Source organism: Maniola jurtina, chromosome 4, assembly GCF_905333055.1.
Source record: "Maniola jurtina chromosome 4, ilManJurt1.1, whole genome shotgun sequence".
Lineage (NCBI taxonomy): Eukaryota > Metazoa > Arthropoda > Insecta > Lepidoptera > Nymphalidae > Maniola > Maniola jurtina.
Window position 1 is genome coordinate 11214652 of NC_060032.1, and position 21316 is coordinate 11235967.

The 21316-nt window shown below is 35.5% G+C and overlaps 1 protein-coding gene and 1 long non-coding RNA gene across 2 annotated transcripts in view; one reads left to right on the forward strand and one right to left on the reverse strand.

Annotated features, from left to right (window-relative positions):
- The window catches only part of LOC123864952 (2-oxoglutarate-Fe(II) type oxidoreductase ppzD), a 36058-nt gene extending 16444 nt beyond the window's left edge, over window positions 1-19614 (forward strand). The window contains exons 2-7 of the mRNA XM_045905760.1: window positions 15033-15148; window positions 15640-15774; window positions 16390-16543; window positions 17508-17725; window positions 18000-18107; window positions 18458-19614. Of these exons, the coding sequence (XP_045761716.1) occupies window positions 15033-15148; window positions 15640-15774; window positions 16390-16543; window positions 17508-17725; window positions 18000-18107; window positions 18458-18688 (962 nt within the window). The 3' untranslated portion in view covers window positions 18689-19614. The remainder of the gene's footprint in view (window positions 1-15032; window positions 15149-15639; window positions 15775-16389; window positions 16544-17507; window positions 17726-17999; window positions 18108-18457) is intronic.
- A 221-nt stretch (window positions 19615-19835) lies between these two features.
- On the reverse strand, window positions 19836-21109 carry LOC123864975. Its single transcript, XR_006795867.1, has 2 exons — window positions 19936-21109; window positions 19836-19895 (listed from the first exon to the last, which is right to left on the reverse strand). It is a non-coding gene; the product is annotated as an uncharacterized LOC123864975 (long non-coding RNA).
- Between the last annotated feature and the right edge of the window lie 207 nt (window positions 21110-21316).

Genomic DNA, 21316 nt, shown 5'->3' on the forward strand with positions numbered 1-21316 from the left:
TTCGGAAATTCCAAAGATGACTCTCTATAAATAAATTTTCTTTTCTACTTCCTCAATGTCCCGAATACCGATGACAAACTGCATTTTAAATCTTTAGTCATCAAATGACTAAAAATTTAAAAATCTTGTAATCTGATTCGACGATTCCAATTTGCAACACACTTAAATTTTTCCTTATGTAGGTACTGTAACACTTTAAATGTTATGTCTAGAACGTTTTTAATGGTTTTTGAGATTGCATAAAACTACTCTTTGAACTAAGTACCTACCTAGGTATATACAGGATGTAATTAGAGCGCCAGCAAAAACGAAGACAGGTGATAGTACTAACGATCACAGATACCACAATAAGAAATGCGAAAAAATAAATTTAAATCCTGTATTTTTTAAGTTTGTAATGTATTGCAAATAAAACATCAGACTGACGCTAGAGGTCAACGAACGTTGTGTAGATATTGTGCCGCGAAATCAAGGCCGCATCGTAAGCGGGACATTGACCCCAAGTTTTGCACGCTTTGCATTACTGGTTTTAAAAATACTAAATCACTAACTACAAGACGTATGTAAGAAAAATGGTGATTGATAAGGTAGTACGATAATCTAGCTAGTTTTTGCTGGCGTTCTAAAATTTTTTAGGTACATCCTGCGTGTAGGAACATAGCTTTTGATTAATACTTTGCATCATTGCAAAAATTTAGATAGGTGAAATATTTTTCTATCCATCCAAGACCCATAGAAACAACGGAAAAATGCGCCTTTTGCGGGTTTTTTTGCGGATCTTGCAGGTCGATCACCTTTACACGAAAACTTAACGTTTCAAAAGTAAAGGTACCTAATAGGTACCTAAATGATTAATTCACAATCTAATTCTTAACAATAGGCCCAGCTTCACACACCGTCATAAAGATATCAGGTTAACAAATTGTGACGAACAGCCTTCTAAAATGCATTAACTCAATTAAGTCACCTCGTGACCCAGTTCCATATTACATATCTGTTGTATCTGTACACGCATCACCTCGTTTCTAAATGTTAATTCGTTAGAATTTAAATAGGAATACCTAAGTACGGAGTTTTTTTTAATGTTCTTTATTTGAGGATATTTTTCCTTTCGGAGTCTGTCACTCCGTAAGGCATCTGCATTTATGACAACATCTACTTTCGTAATTTTTTGTATAACCGTAACAGAGCCCTAGCCTCATCCGACAGTGGTTGGTATAGGGCACCGTTACAGCCGCCGATCTGGCGAAGAATGGGAAATCGGGTGAATATCTCTCATCTCTCCGCCTCGTTACGAACACATTCCATTCATAAATGGTGTACGTCCTCCGGTAAGTACGGAGTTCTCAAAGGTGTAAACTGTAAATTCTGAATCCGCACATGACCAGCGTGGTTGACTATGAGCTTACAACCTTCTCATTCTGAGAGGAGAGCTGTGCTCTGTATTAAGCAAACGATTACTTGTGATGATGATGAAGTAGAGTAGGTTTAAGTATTTCAGGTCACGATGATGACCATGCATACTTGACGATACATGACTAGTCTATGGACGCCCGCGCCACTTCTAGTCCGCTGCAAACATGCTGCATACTTGATCGTGTATAGCCAGCGTAATAGGTAGAGGGTTGAAATTTTCACAGAATGTGTAACCGCTATTGCCGCTATAACAATAAATAATAATAAAAAACAAAACGACGCCACGTTAAAAAAAAACTTGTATGATACAATGGTAGCGAATCGTTCGTGTGCGAGTCCGGCACGCAATTGACCGATTTTTATGTTATTGCATAGTTTTTTTTATTATTATGTATTCAGTTGTAAATACAATACCTACCTATACGTGCAAAAAAACTGCACTGTCATGCTCATGCAGTCATGCTTATACCATAAAAACCCCATCAGCCAATAGGTAGGTACAGTTTTCCTGTTAAATTAGTATAACTTATGTATATGTATGTACCTACCTTTTCGAATTAAAACTGCATTTTAACACGACTTTTCCTTAAGCCTTAAGCGAAACATATTTGTGTACCTATCTATACCTACCTGTATTTAGGTATACTCACATTTTTAAGTAAACCTTGCATTAAAGCTGCTACCTGCTTGGAAATGGAAATACAGCTAATAAGTCGATGCTAATGATGCTAATTTGATAATTCATGATCTTCCTGAATCATCATTCTGACTGACATGAAGACGAAAGTGGGCTTACATCACTTTCGCAGAAAAGTTAATTAAAATTCGAGTAATAGTAATTCAGTTCATAGAGTTCATACTATCAAAAACTAGAGCAGCAATCCCGCAAATTGAACTCGATAAGTGCACTGATTCACCAGTCGTAGTTAGGCATTATAGTGCGCTTGACTTGCTTTAAATCTGGCAATAAAATTGCTATTTCTAATGCTACGGTAATTTAAACAAGATAAAAGAGATTCTTTAGGGATTCCTGTACATGAAGCCGGAACCGTACCGGCACCGGACCGTAAGTTAGTGTGAACAAATGAGAATCGCATATAATATTATCTATCGCCGCACCGTTGCTGCGTCGCCGCCACACCGGCAGTACGCCGTCTTGTGTGTAGATACCGACGTGGCACGGTGCGAAGCCGAATACTTATACGATTTTATTTGTTTAAACTATCTTACAGAAAGCCTAAAATTTTTGTTTCTTATCTTTCCTTAGATAAAATCTCACTGATTTTAGTTTCAAGTAGCTGTCCCGCCCCGGCTTCTGAAAATCCTTCCTTACTCGAAGAGTCGTAGCGTAGATCTACCTATGTATAATGTACCTACATTGGGTGTTTGACGTTTTCTTTAAAATATACTACCAAGGTAGGCTAGGTATTTATTAGTTAGTATAGTGTACTGTGTACCTACTTCGTCAAGTTTCTTTTATATAACAACCATTTCAATAGTTAGTATAGTTTCTTGGATTCTATGTAAATTTCCATAAATTATGATTAGAATAATGAATGACAAGGTATCCTTGCATGCAGCAATATGCTGTAGGTAATTACTAATTATCCTAAGGATTATTGCATAAATATAATTATTGATATAAAAAATTGTAATTTTCTGTGGAATGTGGCTGGTAGCAGGAAAAACGATAAAATATTTTTTGCTATTTACTTGTACCTATGCAAAAATCATCCTACCTAGGGTTTATAAAGAAACTTTTAGTATGTTTAAGTATTTATATTTGTATAGATTGTGTACAACAGAATGCCACTAGACTCAAGCTAGAGCTAGAGCTCTAAAGCTAGAGCTATATAAACTCTACATAGACTATAGTTTTCTAGAACAAGTTTAGTAAAGGAGTAGCATTATTATTCTTATTTCTTAGTCTATGTTTTACGCAAAGGCCCATGCTCGTCTTGGTGTGCATGCAGGAAGAATAATAAGTAGTTAATATAATTTTTTATTTTTTTTCAAATTTCAAATTTATTTATTTCAACAAAGTCATACATTTTAATAACTTAGGTGCATCTATAATACTTATTTGTACACACAATACACAGTATATAAATAAACGTAAATAAAAAAGTAGACAGAAAAACTGATCAATTGTACAACCGGCAAGAACTCAGCGGTATTATTAAACTCAGGGAAAAAAATCGACCTTCATAATCGTCATAGGTACCTTGGCCCGTGTATCTAACATATACGGATAAGGTAAACGAAGATGAAACACTTCCGTGTAGGTACTTACGAAGGCAAACAATGCATACTTATTTGCAGCTTTAATACCTTACAAATTACAATTTTTTAATTTTATTCGAATAAAATGTTATTTATATACCTTACCATAAAGTAACAAAATAAAAATGTCCAGCGCCAATTTACTGAGACATAAAGCACACACTAGTCAGGTTTAGGCCTTAGGAACTTGCACGCTCTAGTAATTTTGACATCTCTCTGGTTTAAGTGTACAAATTATTCCCTAAATAAAAGTAGAGTCAGAAATTCTGAACAACCGATCTCGTAATAACTCCTACCAAGCCTAGATTTGAACATTCCAAAGATGATTTTTTATGCAAGTTGTAGCCTTTAGAAAGGCTACGTTAACTAATTGAGGGCCAGTACTTATCTTGTAGTTTTATTGTTTGGTTTAATAGCTTTTTGATAGTATACAGGATTTTTGTTCAAATTAACCGGTTTAGGTATTTAATATTTGAAGGCATTGAAATTATTATATGCCAAATTATTAAAACTTAGAATAATTAAAAGGAATATTTGTCAAATAGTTACCTACTTATCGCACAAACCACGCTTTTCCTATGAGGAAATATAGTTACTTGCTCCGTAGGGGAAACGAGTCAACGACCTCCTTTTATTAATAACCAAGCTAACGAACTTTAAGCGCCAATCTATACTTAGGTACATGCTATCTATCCATTAGCTTGCAACATTGTAAAAACGTTTTTAAGTACGTAGTTATGTAGTATTACTTACCAATCTATATGTTATACTAGCTGATACCCGCGACTTCGTTCGCGTGGATGTAGGTTTTTTAAAATTCCCGTGGGAACTCTTTGATTTTCCGGGATAAAGAGTAGCCTATGTGCTAATCCAGGGTATAATCTATTGCCATCCTAAATTTCAGCCCCATCCCTCCAGTAGTTTTTGCGTGAAGGAGTAAAAAACACACACACACACACACACACACATACATACAAACTTTCTCCTTTATAATATTATAGTGTGATAGTGTGATTATTCATATTATAGCGAGGTAGGCGAAAACACAGGAACTAATTTTTACAAATGGGTAGTTACGAATAAATAAATTTAAAAAAATTCTCATATCTGTGTCTTTTAGTTCTTTATACCTACATACCAATTTCTCTGAATGCATCGAGCGTCTTATTGCTCATTGCTGAGGGTCGTGAGTCGTGACTTTCCATTAATCACATAACAATAATGCGGTGGGTTCCTCACTTCCCAGATCCTTCCGCATAATACAGTAAGGTAGATACCAGTACCTACCTATACCGACTTAGATAATATCTAAGTGTTAGGTGAGAATGTTGAACTGCGCATAATTTTAGTTAGGTGTAGTATGTTTCTACTGTTATGTAAGTAAATATTTACTTACTGTTACAGCAAGACAATTAGGTCCAGGTACTTATTATTTTAGTAAAGTAGGTTTCAAGCGATAGCTTTCGCAAAACCTTCCCGAGAGAAAACAACGGCTCTTTTAAAAGACAATATCTAACAAAATGCAAAAGAAGCTTGTTAGCATTATTTCACAAGGAAGTAGAAATTCTACTCTAAACCAGTATATTATAACGTTTCTGAGAACTTGATACTCTTGAAAAACTTCAGAGTGCGCGAAAGAATCTGGCTGTATCACGTTTATGGAAGGTTGTCTTTGAAAGAAAGCTAAGCAAGCGTGAACAAAGAGAGCAGTGAATTTAATTACGCGATTAAAATACTTCAATTTTATATTATTTTACGCCACTATTGTTTGATGTTTTATGTAACCTCGAGGTTTGCGAGAAGTAATTAGCTGAATTACAAGACACATCCGGCAGCAGGCAAGATGAAAACGCATTGTTCATATTCGTGAGCTTGGTCATGGAAATATAATAAAATATTAACAATTATAGTAGTATAAAGTTATTTACCTATAGGCTATGAATAATATTTATTCGTAGCCATAAGTATTGAAATATAATATGTACCTACTAAACTAGTCCCATTAAAATATAATTAGGTACCTACCTACTCTCTTCGCTCTAAAATTGATTATACCTACTATAATTGTGTCAATTAATGAGGAATGAGGATATTAATAACTTGCAATTCGATTTACAGATTTGTTAAAAGGGAAAAAGCTCTGATAATCCAATCTAAAAGGTCCTGCCTTGTTACACATATTATCACAGTTCTTTAATAATATAATCTATTACGTAGATATTACAATGATTAAGGAAATCACGAAATTACTTAAATCTTTTTAGTATTAACTTCCTAAATCTTATGGCATTCAGTCTCAAACAATGTCTTCCTAGTTCCTGGTCATAAAACAAAATACGAGTATATCATTCCTCATCACACTCATACGGTCTACTTACCATAAAGTGATCAAAAACGCGCAGATAAAAATTTATTTCAATTTCTAACAGTTCCATATTAGAAGACCTAGTTACATCAGAAATTTTAAAATTTTGAATAAAAGATTTTTTCAAATCTTTTATTGTAAGTATCATATTTTGTTCTATCTTTACCTTTTCTTTTTTTTTTCTTTTTGTATTTGTATAATAATGAATCATCTAGTTCGTGTAAGTGGCACTGCCGTTCAATTAGATGTAAAATAAAATAAATAAATAAATAAATCAGGGTCGCCCTAGATACCTAATATATTTTTAATACATACATTTTTAATAGTATGCATATTAGGGTAATAGGTTTATTAGCAGTTATAGTAAGCTACGATATACTTATAGTATTCCTAGTATTATAAGTGCCTAAACCTTATTGTTCTCGACTTGATTGCGGCAAATATTAATAATAATTATGTAGGTAATCTCTAAATAAGTAGGTACGCCTGTTGCAACGAAATAATCACATGGAAATTGGGTCAAACAGCTGCTCTACATCCATCAAAATGGGAATTAGATCTTGAAAGACGTAACGCACATGTTCCTTTCATAAAACATTACGCACATGGTAGGTAGTATTTTACTTTTAAAACCGTATGGGGCAAATTAAATATCAAAAATATATTTAACAAGGCTCACTCCGTCACGCGCTTCATACAATCGTAGTTCCAATTTCATTTGAATATTAAGCAACCAAAGTCCATGAAATTTTGCAGACATATTCTAGAAACTAATATCTGTGTCTGTGGTGTTTTAGATTTTTCTAAAAATATGTAGTTTTAAAATTACAGGGACTCAAAGATTTGTATGTAAATTTTTAAGACCGCGTTTAACTTTTAAACCGAATATTTTAACAGAAATCTGGAAAACCACAGACATAGATATTAGTTTCTAGAATATGTCTGCAAAATTTCATGGACTTTGGTTGCTTAATATTCAAATGAAATTGGAACTACGTTTGTATGAAGCGAGTGACGGAGAGACCCCTCTTTAGTAGAAGTCCGTACAAAAGACTGTCAAATAATGGAAATATCGGTTGATAATTATGATGATGATGATGACGCGGTGTAAAAGGAGCTCATTATTATCTTTCCCAAAGATACAAACTTTTTAAGTACACAATCGTATGTAAAGGCGGTATTTAAAATTTATTGCCGTTGAATTAATTTCCTCAAGATTGGAGGGTCGGAGTAATCTCAGAACACATATCTACTTGCCTCTTCTGCCAATTAATTTCCAACTACTTTGTTGATAATTTTATAGTTATTGCAATGTCAAATAAAATATGACACCTTGAAACACATCCAACAATTTTTTTCTCATTTGCCTGAAACCACATTTCTCTCATCTGTGCCTGAAACCTTCTTGAAGCCATTAAAAGTACAGACATACGTACTTTTATGCTTCTATAGTACTTACTAGTGCTTTCTCTTTGTTCAAAGCAACCAGTGTAACCACCTACAATCCTGTGGAGAGTGGAGACCAAGCCCGTACCTACTTATTATATCTAACGTGAAACCTGTTCAGTGTTCTCCTTATTAGTAAACTTGTCAACATGAATATCGCAAAGCAATCTTCCGCATATCAACTCTATCATTGCTCTTGACATTAGAAAAAGTTATGCGAGCAAGAATATCCCTGAACTTAAACTTACTGCTAAAGGCAAAACAAGAATGGGAATTTAAAAATCAATGACCTAACAAAAATCACAAGCACCTACAAATCTAGAGTGACATCTCCTAAAACCTAAAGATTTCATTCTGCGCAATGATTCTGCGGAATATATTTTGAGCAGAGCTATCAAGATCTACTGTCATTAACACCACGGTCGTTTTAGATTATTAGAAACTAGAGGATGCTTGCGACTTCGTCCGCGTGGATTTAGGTTTTTAAAGATCCCATGGGAACTGTTTGATTTTCCGGGATAAAAAGTTGCCTATGTCAATTACAGGGACGCAAGCTACTTCGGTACTTTTCATACAAATCGGTTTAGCGGATGGGTTTTTAGGAATCCCGTGGAACTCTTTGATTTTCCGTGATAAAAAGTAACCTATGTCCGTCCCCGGGATATAAGCTAACCCTGTACCAAATTTCGTCAGAATCGGTTGAACTGTTGGTACCGTGAAAAGGTAGCAGACAGACAGACAGACACTTTCGCATTTATAATATTAAGTATGGATGGATCAAGATACAAAGTATACGTAGATACTAGATACATAAATCAAAAATAGCTGATATGATATTATGCTCTAGAATCTAGATAGGCAGCAACCTTCAAGTCATAATTTTAACTGTTATCACGATGGCCCAATTCAGAAAGATCGTCTTCATTCATCATTGTCATAATTAGTTTAGAAAACCGGCCAAGTGCGAGTCAGGCTCGAGTATTCCGTACTCGGGTATTTTTTCCGACATTTTGTATGATACATAAAAATCTGTTTTTGAATGTACAGGTAAAGCCCTTTCATATGATACCCCACTTGGTATAGTTATCTTACTCTGAAAATTGAAACACATTTTAATTTATTTTTGTGATGTAACCACAAATTCACCGTTTTCGGATTTTTTTTCTTTACTTGTGCTATAAGACCTACTACCTGCCAAATTTCATGTTTCTAGGTCAACGGGAAGTACCCTATAGGTTTTCTTGACGGACACGACAGACGGACGGACAGACAGACAGATAACGAAGTGATCGTATGAGGGTTCCGCTTTTCCTTTTGAGGCAAGGAACCGTAAAAATATACAATTTGACAATAATCCTTTTTCAAATGAATCATAAAGTAGGTAGGTAGGTACCTCTCTTCGGAGAGCACCTGAATCGGACAAAGTACCTAGCTACTTTTTATATCTATAGCAAATTTCATTTCATGAAATTATAAATGAATATTGACTATTTTACTGATGATATTGGAACGGTTAACCTCGTTGCTAGGTATAATTTTAGCCGATAAACTAATGGGATGCTATTATTAAGACTTCGGAAACACATGTCGGAGATGATTAACACGCTGATAACGTGTGAAACACGATACATAAACGACAATCACAACTAGAAATAACGGTTCAAGCGTGTTGCCGGGAACCGCCTACCGTTACTCTACGTTTACGTCACGACTGTCGTAACTACTCATAAACTTACGACGTTATACTCGTAATAATACTGACGTTTATCCGTTAACTCCGAGAGCACAGTAGGTATCGGTTGGACAAAGCGTGAGTCTTGAACTTTGCACCAAAATAAAAATAAACTGCCACTTTCAGTTGCTTTCAAGTTTCAGGTCACTAAATATCTCAATCTCCATGTTTGAGTTACTTATTTAGTGACCTGAAACGTTACGTCTTGGATATTGGTCTGACTGTCTGACATGGAAAAGGTCTCTTACAATAAACAGTGGAAATCTATTGAAGAAATCCTCCTTTCACTCTCGGATATCGTATGCTAGAGATTGTAACATTAATTTGATATACTTTTAGGGTCAAATTATGAAAGTGTTTGCGAATCACATTCACAATGTGGTTCCCATCATACTGTGCAACTACTTAGCATTCATAGGTTTACAATCATCGTCATAAATGAATAGGTCTACCCGCCTACTTCACGATTTACGTAGATTGTGATCTGTCAATTGCTCATAAATAGCCCTTGTGCAATTGATTGATTGCTACTGTGAGTCAGAGGGTAATCAATTTCGATCGTACTGATTACGTAGACGATGCGATTCCGATTTCAGCTTACTCAGTTTACGATTTCAATTATTCCCGAGGTCAAACGCAACATCCCTGGAAATTCCCTCCGTGATTTATTTCATATCTTAATTATTGTCACTATATTTTAAAATAGGCCCAGCCGTTCCGAAGATTAGCCTGTTCAAACAGACAGACATACAGATAGACAAAAATTTAAACAACGTGTGATTCAGTTATGGTATCGTTCAAATAACCATATGAGGTAGTTATTTCGAAATTACAGACAGACACTCCAATTTTATTCATTAGTACAGATTAGGTTCTAATAATTGTGTTTAAAAGTCAGTCGTAGGAAAATTATAGGAAAACAATAAAATATTGATATCATAACAAATGATAAGATTAACAAGCAATTCCATTTTATTTTTATGTAGGTACGAATAATATTTTCTTTCGTGTTATTCCACGAAAAAGATTAAGTTGTTTACGTAGGGAAATTCTTAATTTTTTTTCAATATGCTAATCTAATCGCAAGAGAGTGGAAATTGCCCCTCTCAATCCATCACCCCTTTTCCCTAACATTTCTTTGAATGTCTTGAAGACTAATCTGAACGTAGTGTAGGCAGGAGGCATAATATTATGTAGGTAGTTTTCCAAAATTTTTTTAAATGAAAAATCTGGTCTTAGGGCCAAGATTTCTGCTCTGTCAGTGATCTTAAAGGTGCATACTGCATTTCATTGAGGTCAAGTCCAAGTCCAACTTCGTAACTCTTTAAAAGGTACATGTTTATTACCTATCGAGTGAACCGTGTCAGGGCCAGACCTTCGGAAACGCATCATACCTACTTGCCTATATATTATTCACACGAATAGTTATAAAAAATCAATGTCACGGACTTTGGAAACTTTGTTTTTTGATCGGTAGAAAAATTTCGCACCTTGTTCGCTAACCAAGGAAGATGTTTTTTTTTTTTTTTGTATGAATGACTATGACGTAGTATGCTAGAATTAGAATGGGTTTGTTTTTCGAATTGTAGAAAATCTAAGAATCCAGATCCTACTTCTTTAAGTAAATAAAACATCCCTAAATAAAAGAGTGGGTTTGTTTTCCAAACTGTAGAAAATTTAAGAATCCAGATCCTACTTCTTTAAGTAAAAATAAAATTCCTTTTACATAAAATACACAAGTAAAAGTTCAAGTAAAATAATATTGATAGGTACCTACTCTGTTAGCGCGATGCTTTTCGATTTCCATCTAGTAAATACTGGGTAGGTAATTATATAGCGTAAGTAAGTATGGAAACTGTAGGTACATGCTTATCCTTCGCAATAAACAAAATGACGCGTATTGCATAAAAGGAAATCGTCTTGTGATAACTTGAATGCCTTTATAGAATTCTAAGATATCAAGGTGCTTGTGTGAACCTATTCATTATTCACAGCAGTAACGCAAACTGTTGTACGTACTTCGAACATGTTCAGTAATTACTTAGGTATTGAAATTAAATAATAGAGATGACTAATCTATTTGAGCCTTTGCTCTTGCCTAGGTTTAAACGCAGAATATATACCTAGATTAAGTAGGTCGTCTAAGCAGAGGTCTCAAAAATCTCCTACACAACTAGGTAACTGATTGCCTTATTAGCAGACCTTGCCACGGCACTCTGTCTTAACTGTTTATCCAGTAGTAGGCCAAGAAAACTAAGAAAAGTGCTTATTAGTCTCAAAATACTACGACGACATTATCCTATAATATCACAGAATTTTTATTGACTGCAATAAAGTTTTACGGCTAGCTTAGATTTTTTTTTTTTTTGTGTTCCTTCCTTTTTTCCTCCGACATGGCGGTCGGAGACTGTTGTAGGTCGGTACTATGATGGCGTTTTTTTTTTTTTTCTGCCATTTTTGTTTTGCTGTGGTTTTTATTTTTACTTGCTGCACCTATGTGCAGTTCGTTGGGGATTTTTAAACTATAACTAGCTACATCTTAATTATTATTAATTATTGTCTAGGATTCTGATACTCTGATATTTGTTTTTTTTTTTTTTTTTGTTTTTTTTTGTTTTTTTTTTTTTTTTTGTTTTTTTTTTTTGTTTTTTTTTTTTTTTTTGTTATTCTATTTTTTTTTTTTTTTTTGCATTAAAACATACATCCATAATCTAGTGGCTTATGACCTATATATTACGTTATAATATGTAAACATAATCTAACTATATAATTACACATTATATAATTATTTATGTATCTCAATGTTACATTTATTCTCTAAGTTTTATTCTAAATTAGATTTACAAAAATGGGACAGGATGTTTATCATCCTGTTGCTAGCGTCTATTAATTTATCAAATCTAATTACTTGGGTAATGCAGTTGTAATACATCATAATTTTTCATTTCTTATAGTTACCCAATGTCCTATATATTTATTTGCTAAAATTTTTCAGACCAGAAATTGACCAGAATACGTTAGGGCACAAATATTCGGTCATCTGCGTTCAAACTCTAGATTCCAGAAGCTCGCAAAGTGAAAAATTGCAAAGAGACACTGCCGGGCAGTTTTAACTTTGACACCTAGTTAACTTTATCGATAACATTCTCGTAATCAATACGATGATTCGACCATTATCTTTGCACAAGTAGAAAATTTTAAAAAACTAATCATTGTTGATGTCATCATAACATGCTAATGATAATACGGGGTTGACGACTTACAAACTGCGCTCAGGTGAATCGCACTGCACACGTACTTATTAGTGGAGTAAACGAAGCATTTTCGTCGGAAGTCCTCAGAAACAGCTCCGATTTTGATGATTTTTTTTTAATTCTTGTTTTTTATACATTATTTAAAATCAGAAACGTTTTGAAGCGGGGAAATAATTTTTAGTATTTTTTTATCCATATGTGCGATATTTATACACGAAGTCCAGAAAAACGCTACTTTCTCTTTGAGAAGTTGTAGAGGAGGTCAAATGCTACAAATTACCTCTAAACACTTATGGGCAAAAACCGCCCGTTTTTGAGTTATTGATCGTTTTCAGAAAAATACGTATTTGTTTCTTAAAAAAAAAAGTAAGACATATTGGCGACTTTTTATTTAATTTCTAAGTACTAGACATCTCAATTAATAATTGTGAATACTAAAATAAAAAAATAATCTTTGTAGGTTCCCTGGTTGGGGATCCAAGACTGTATCAGTTTCATAATTTCTATTGGGTTACTTTGGCAAAAATACTATTTTTTTTAAAAGATACAGAAATTTTTGGCCTGCAAATTATTTGCAAAGCTTTTACACATTCTCAGCTATCTAATGACGTACAAAACTTTAAAATAAGTTGAAAATTAGCTAAAAAAATGATAAAATAATAGCACAAGGGAGAAATTTCTTAACGCTTAAATCTTAAATAAATCGTTCCTATCGATCAATTGAGCTATCTCGTGGCCAATTTTATGATCAGACTTGACCAGATCACATATTCACAGTAAACTGTTACCTCTTTCTAAGTAGAGACTACCTCTAAACAAAGAAAAAACGATTTGTTTAAAATTTAAGCGTTAAGAAATTTCTTCCCTGTGATATTGTTTTATCGTTTTTTTAGCTAATATTCAACTTATTTTAATGTTTTGTACATCATTAGATAGCTGAGAATCTGTAGAAGCTTTGCAAATAATTTGCAAGCCAAAAATTTCTGTAACTTAAAAAAAAAATAGCATTTTTGGCAAAGTAACCCAATAGAAATTATGAAACTGGTCTTACTTACTACTTGGTCTTACTGGTATTGGTCTTGGATCCCTAACCGGGGAACCTACAAAGATTATTTTTATTTTAGTATTCACAATTATTAATTGAGATGTCCAGTAATTAGAAATTAAATAAAAAGTCGACAATATGCCTTACTTTTTTTTAAATCAACTTTAAAAGAAACAAATACGTATTTTTCTGAAAACGATCAATAACTCAAAAACGGGCGGTTTTTGCCCATAAGTGTTTAGAGGTCATTTGTAGCATTTGACCTCCTCTACAACTTCTCAAAGAGAAGGTGGCGTTTTTCTGGACTTCGTGGATAAATATCGCACATATGGATAAAAAAATACTAAAAATTATTTCCCCGCTTCAAAACGTTTCTGATTTTAAATAATGTATAAAAAACAAGAATTTAAAAAAAAAATCATCAAAATCGGAGCTGTTTCTGAGGACTTCCTAAGATTGGCTATTTTAAGGCTTTATTTACTCCACTATATAGTATCAATACAAATAGGACTTGGTTAATTGCAAACACATAATAAGTATACCTACGTAGTTTTTATTTTTTCATTTGTTCTTTTTTAATATAATCAGAATATTCACAATACTATAAATACTTAAATATAAAATTTACAAAACAAAAATGTCATTCAAATCACTGTAACGATGCAGGGTGCCCAGAACGCTGGCTGCGTTACCTCGTTGAATGGCCAGACTAATATGCTGACCAAGGTAACTGCCAGACCTCCGGTCCCCCGTGGACTCCACAAGACGGGATGACAGGACCTTAAAAATTACTTATGTATATATACCTATAATATGTACTACCTACGTAGTATTTACGTAGGAGGCTAACCTGTAGGCTGTAAGTATTCTAGTTTCGACACAAGCGGAAATCAAACTCGCGACCCCGAAATTATCGGTCATCTAAGGTTTACAACTTTTACTCTTGGAGGTTTAAACTGTTATTCCAAATAGGCCCATGGCGATCTGTAACCAGTCCATGTAATGTAACTAGTCTCTGGCAATTGTTTTAAAATAGACTATATAATAAAGCTTTTAATCATATACTTCCATCAATATTAATTATTGTAAAAGCTATTGTATAGAACTTTCGTTTTTACTTAAAAGCTCACGTGCCATGAGACAGTCCTGCAGCCTGATGTCCGAAACTGAAACGGCTTCACGGTACGTCGGCTGCCCGTTCCCTCCAAGTCACGAAAGTTGATTATTTTTTTTTATAGTATATTTTTTTACAGATAGTATAGGTATAATCGACGTCTTCCAAACATCTTCACTAAAAGCGTATCGTTACACAGGTTTCCACACGTGAGTCAAAACTCAAATGTCGACAGACTTCTTCCAAAATATAAATACAGCTACCTACCTATCTACAAATATAAAATATTCTCATACCTCTATATAATAAGTGAGTATAAGTACATATGTACCTAAGCTTCCTTTAGCAATTATTAACGCTCATTGTTTTATTTTCAGGTACAGATGTGTGTCCAATGAAATCCGTGGTGAGGCGCATCGGCCAGCAGTTGTTTACAGCTCTCAGCGAGAAAGGCCTCGCTATGCTTGTCAACCACGGAATTGCTGAAGAAAAGGTAGATACATTATTTCATAAAATACTAGCTTATCCTGCGACTTCGACTAAATCTATCTACCTCAGTGCTTAGAGGTCGAATTTTTAAAAATCCTTTCTTAGCGGATGTCTCCGTCATTGCAGCTAAATAGCATAAATCTATGCTTGCCAAATGTCAGCCCGATCCATCCAGTAGTTTTTAAGCTGTGCGATGATAGAACAGTCAGTCAGTCAGCTTTTCCTTTTATATATTTAGACTAGATTGTACTAGTTTTTCCTTACCGATCCTAATTGATAGACATTAATAAAATCGTCTCCTGACCGAATTGTGGCCTCGGCAACAATATAAACGTAACCAGGCAATTACGCAAAAGATAGTGCACAAGCGTATGTGCAAACACCCAACCTAACTTTTTTGGCCCAATCCGAAGCCTTATATCTGCAGTCGAAGAAGCTATAGATTAATCAGCACTAGACTAAGAACGAAGTCGATAATTTCCATATGTGTTGCAGCTTAAAGCAGTGTATGCAGATTTGGACAACTTCTGTGCCTTGCCGGAGGGGTCCCAGGCGCAGTACCTGTGCAACCCGGACAGCAACCATGGTTACGTCCGCCCGGGGATGGAGCAGTTCGATATCACTAAGAAGGTACTTTCTATAATGGTTGAATCTCATATTAAGGCGTTTCTCTCAAGTAAGGCGTTCGTCCTTATACAATAGCGAGTAAACGATGCGACCATCGCGTGCTCGCGCATAATAGGATGGCTTCGTCGAGCGTCTCCTCTAGTACTCTCTATTTATAATGTGACATTTTGGATAGAGGCAATGCTCAACGTTTCATTCTTTAATGATTTTAGGCGTATATCCTTATCCTTAATGCAAACATTGGATCGAACTCTATCAATCCTCGAGTTCTTTCGACAGACCGCCACAAGGAATATACCTATCTAACTAAGTAACTGCGCTAAGCGACTGAAATTCGCAAACACCAGAATTTTAATCGTGAGATAAGTATATTGTAGAGTCCAGTGGTAGGATTATACAAACAAACAGCGTCATAATGACGTTTATTGTATATTTTTCTGAATATCTCGTGAAGTTTCAGCGAAAACAACAAGAAAGCGGGTAGTTTGATACTACCCGTGACAGCCTAAACTTCAGCTCTCGCATGCACCCAAAGAGTATAATAGTACCTACCTACCTATTGCATGTTTATTGTATACCAATAACGTCAGTTGAATATGTTTCCTGTGACGTTTCCAGGAGCTACGTCATTCGTTCAACATCACAACACTGTCGGCCGCATCGATGCCTGCACAGGAGGAGGTGCCAGAGTTCACCCAGCACGCCGTCCCTCTCGCACACGACCTCACAAACCTCTCCCGCGTTCTTCTGCAAGCGCTGGCCTATGCTTTCGGTAAATCATATCACTTTCGATACGTTGGTTTCTTTAGTATAGATTCTTGAATTATCTACTTAAAAACCAGTTAAGTACTAATCAAAATATTGGGTGGCTTGCATGTGTAATGTAGCAAAGCAAGTGGGACCCATTAATTATTATTGTTTTTAGGGTCTACTGACATTTTAGTAGTTTTAAAACTAGTATACATACCTACTGTGTAGATCAGTGACATTCAAGATAGCCCAGTAATTTGGGCGTCAAAAAGGGGCTTATCTGGAAAGTTTTCAGAATGTTATGCAAATTGGTGGTTTTATAAATTTTGATGTGCTCTTTCCGCTCAATTTGCATAACATTCTGAAAACTTTCCATCTCATATTACAGAATTACTGGACTAAGATTCAAGATTCTTTATTTGCAGAAACATGTTTTTACAATGAGGTGTTATTACAAATTATCCTGAAGTAATGTTTCACTTTCACCTTACATAATGAATAAATGTAAATAAGATACACTATACAGTTATTAAAGATATGAATAGTTAAAAGTTATAAAGAAGAAAGTCTGTCGAAAAGTGATGATGGCATGAAATCTTCTGACCAGCCACCAAATGTAAAGCGTTGATAGAACGCTGTAATATAAAAAATTGAATTCCTTTGGTAAAGTAATTTGTAAGTAAGTAAGTTGGTTTTCTCCAAGTTATTACGAAAAACTCCGTTCGCAATCTTTGTTTTTAACCAATATTGCCAAAGCACCTACTCGCGGAGTTTTTTTTTTATAGGAAAAGTATTAGCCATGCTAATCGTAACTAATACTCCCCTTTCCCCTCTAATCAAGCGTAAAGCTTATGCCAGGAGTGGGTACGACAATAGTGCAACGGGTGAGGTTTGAAACGCCGACCTTTCGGAATTCTTCAACCGCTAAGCTATCGAGGCTCTGCCGCAAATGTTCTTGTTTTAATTGGATTCTTTATTTACTCCAGGTTTAGCACCAGCAACAATGCTCGCCTGCCACTCCGGCATGCTGAAGAGCGACGGCTGCAACCGCTCCAGCATGCGCATCCTGTACTACCCGCCCGTGCCGCCCGAGGACGAGGGCCCGTGCTGCCAGCGCGACGGCCAGGCCTACACGCGCTGCGGGGCCCACTCCGACGCCTGCACTTTCACTCTTGTCGCACAGGATTCGGAGGGTGGACTTGAGGTAATTTTTTTTTTGCCAATGGGGGAAAATCTTTTTTTTTTTCATAATTTTATTGTCAGTACTACCGGATGGTAGTAAAAAAATAAAAGAAGAGACGAGAAAGAAATGATGAAAATGAAACTGCGCAGTAGTAACCTGAAAAAAGATGTAGGTACTCATCAATTATCTTTATCGTGTTTCAAATTCTGCAGTTTGACAACAGTAAATAATTCAGTACCCTCAATAGACTTATACTAATTACTCTCTTATTTTTTTTTTTACATTTTATTTTTAGGTGAAGCTGAATGACAAGTGGCAAGCTGTGGGTCATCTTCCTGGGGCGATCCTCGTGCAGCCTGGAGAATTGTTGGCTTCGTGGACCACCAACTTACTACCAGCACTTGTAAGTTTGAAACCGAGAATGCCTACCGAAGTACCGCTGGTATAGTTTAACAGCTACAGAGTGGTGGTCGCATTCACCTCTGATTGGAAACCCTCTCACTAAGCTACTGGGTACAATGTTCAGTTGCAGTTAGAATACAATAAATTCAGCCTAACTACTAAGGTTTTTACAAAAGTATTTTGACTTTGAAACAATTATTTATTTCTGTGGTAATTATTCAAACTGAAGCCAGGTTATTCCTTTTTATCTCACCTCACCTCACCTTACCTTACCTCACCTTACCTCACCTCACCTTAGACCTTATGGACGAAGGAATATTTAGATATCATATTTTTTCTTTTTTTTCACAGATGCACCGAGTGGTCGTGCCAACGGGGACGTACGCTCGCGCGCGCGGGCGTCACTGCGTCGCATTCTTCTGCCACCCCGACAAAGACGCGGTTATTCCCCCGATCGCCCCGCGCGCCGTGCCCGCCCCCGCGCCCCCCGCCTTCACCCCGCACGTGCACCTCACCCTGCACCACCGCCTGATGAACGCCGCGCACCACATACAGAAGCGCTTCAGGGAAACGTACGCGTGACTAGTACGGGACACTAACAGCGAGGCGTACAAGAACCTCGCTCGTCGACACACCGCACCTTGACACACGATTTAACTACACAAAAGCGTACGATCACACTAGTGGCATCATCAAAGCCCTATATAGTTCTTAGTGGACTGATTTTCTCCATCATTAGAAGCAGCTTCCTTTCGGCTCATGTCCTTTACCAATCAGTCAAACGTATCTAGTCTTCCTAGACTTTTGACATCCAGCTTGTAGACTAGTGACATCATCGTCGAAGCTCTGTGGCTCTTATAGCTCTTAATGGACTAGACTTCTCCATCATCAGAAGCAGTTTCCTTCCAGTTCATGTCATTACCAATCCGTTGAAGCCATCTAGTCTTCCTTGACTTCTGTCTGGTTTGACCTCCAGCTAGTCCACTAGTGACAAATCGCGCAATAAACCTACAACATCTTCTGAGAAGCATATTCTTTGGCATTTACCTATGCTGCATGCCGATCCTATAGTCTACTCCAATTTTAGGCGTATTCACAATATTTGCATATCAATTCTAATCCACGCACCTGTACTGCTCCAACACAAGTTGATTGGAGCAATTGCAGTTGCATGGAGCAGTTAGTGTGCTGATATAGCGGGATACGCTGCTTTAGACAATCCGGGCAAACATTGTAAAAAAACATGAAGGCGCTACAAAAATTCTGGTCGATGACAGATAAAGGCTGGTCCTACTTGATTTTTATTCTCGCTGCAACTATGTACAAGATTCCGACGGAACGAAAAGTTATAAATTATACCCTATTCGGAAAAATCAAACAAATCAAAGGTCATAAAACGAGCCCAGAACGTATCCTCAGGACCATTGCCAACACTTCGCGTTTTACTTGCGACAAGGAAATACACCAATATCTAGAAATGCCAACAGTTATTTACGAAATCATAAATACTTATAAAGATAAACATCAGGATTGGGATGTCTTTGTCACCTGCAAAGACACCCCAATTGGAATACAACCTATTAACTAACTGTACAAACTAAAGCGATTGCAACGGGCAAATGTGCTCAATACTGTAGGTACTTGATAATGTAGGTACAGACTTGAGGACAGTGACCTTTGTCTGGCAAAGTTACAGAAAATACAACAAACCTTTTTATAGTCTATCTACTTATTGCAGTTGCTATAAACACAAAAAATGCCCTTAGTGTGATCGTGCGGAAAAACTGACCTATTCTGCCCAACTTTACTTCCGGGTGCGATGTCGAGACGGTAGTGTTTCATATTATGCGTTGGTAGAATTAAATATATGGCAGAAGCGTTAAATATTATAGGGCTTCGACTTATTCAACAGACGATATTATAAAGTTTTAAATCAAAAGCTCTGCCATAACGTAAACATTTTTGAATCTTGTAATGTGCAAAACAATATCTCCAACCTATTCCATTTTGTATTAAATATTTTATTGAACCTAATATTACAGACGGATATTTAATAGATTATAATTTTAAATATTTGAGGTAAAATATTTACTTACATTATTCTAGCATTCCCAATGCCATTTACAATTTATTAGATATTGTGGTCGTTTTACGGATGATGTTTTGCTTTAACGGCTTTTTCTTAGAAAATATTATATATTGGCTTTTTTTAGCCTTTTCTTAATTTTAAGTACTTAGCAATTAGCGATGTGAGGTCGCATACTTGTCCCTACTTATTTTTATACCTACTTAATTATGATACTTATTCCTTTTTAGTATTGTGTTCTTGCTTCTGCATTTTACGTTAGGTTTTATTTAAACTATCTTTTTATTTATTTTTGTGTTTTTTCACGACTACTTACTACTATTATTAAGTAGATAATTCGTGTGATAATTTTGATAGCTCAAGTAATTATTATAATCTGTACTTAAGAATTCGATAACAATATGAACATACAATAAACCAGAGTAAGCAACCTAGAAGCTTTTAAACAAACAAAAAGACGTATTAACTGAAAGTACTTAATTTTTACTACTACATAGGTATTTGAACAGTATAAAGCATTTTTAAATCTTTAAGAACCATTACTTAAGTAATATCTACACTTGACATTAAATATCTATCATAATATTATACCAACATCTCAAGTCCCTACAAAGTATTTAGCATTTAAAAAGCAACATCACTAATAATATTAAAATTAGTTTTACTTATGAAGTTATAGATGATCCCGTCTGATATTTATGTAGATATCTATAAAGCTCCTCGAAGTTACGGACTGATCTGCCTCTTGAAGAATTTTGTATCTATGGGACTTTTTCGCCATACTTTCCGTACCTATGCGTAAAGAAAGAGAGCTTCACGGAAAAACCAATTAGAGTATCGCAAAAGTTCTCAAAAACTATTAGTTGGAGAGTTAAGTATGGTAAAAAATCGTTAAAAACCTTGGACCATTGGGTGAACTGGTGAAAAAAGATAGCCACCTAACAGAAAATCGTCTCCATATACCTACTTCATTTTCATGAAACTCTCCTGAGCATATATATCGGATTTTTGCAAACTATATGTAATATAATATGCATAGGACTCAAAGTTCTCTCAGAAAAAATTCGAAACTTCATGGAAAAATTACTGCAGTAGGTACCTCGACGACTCTCAAAAACTATTAG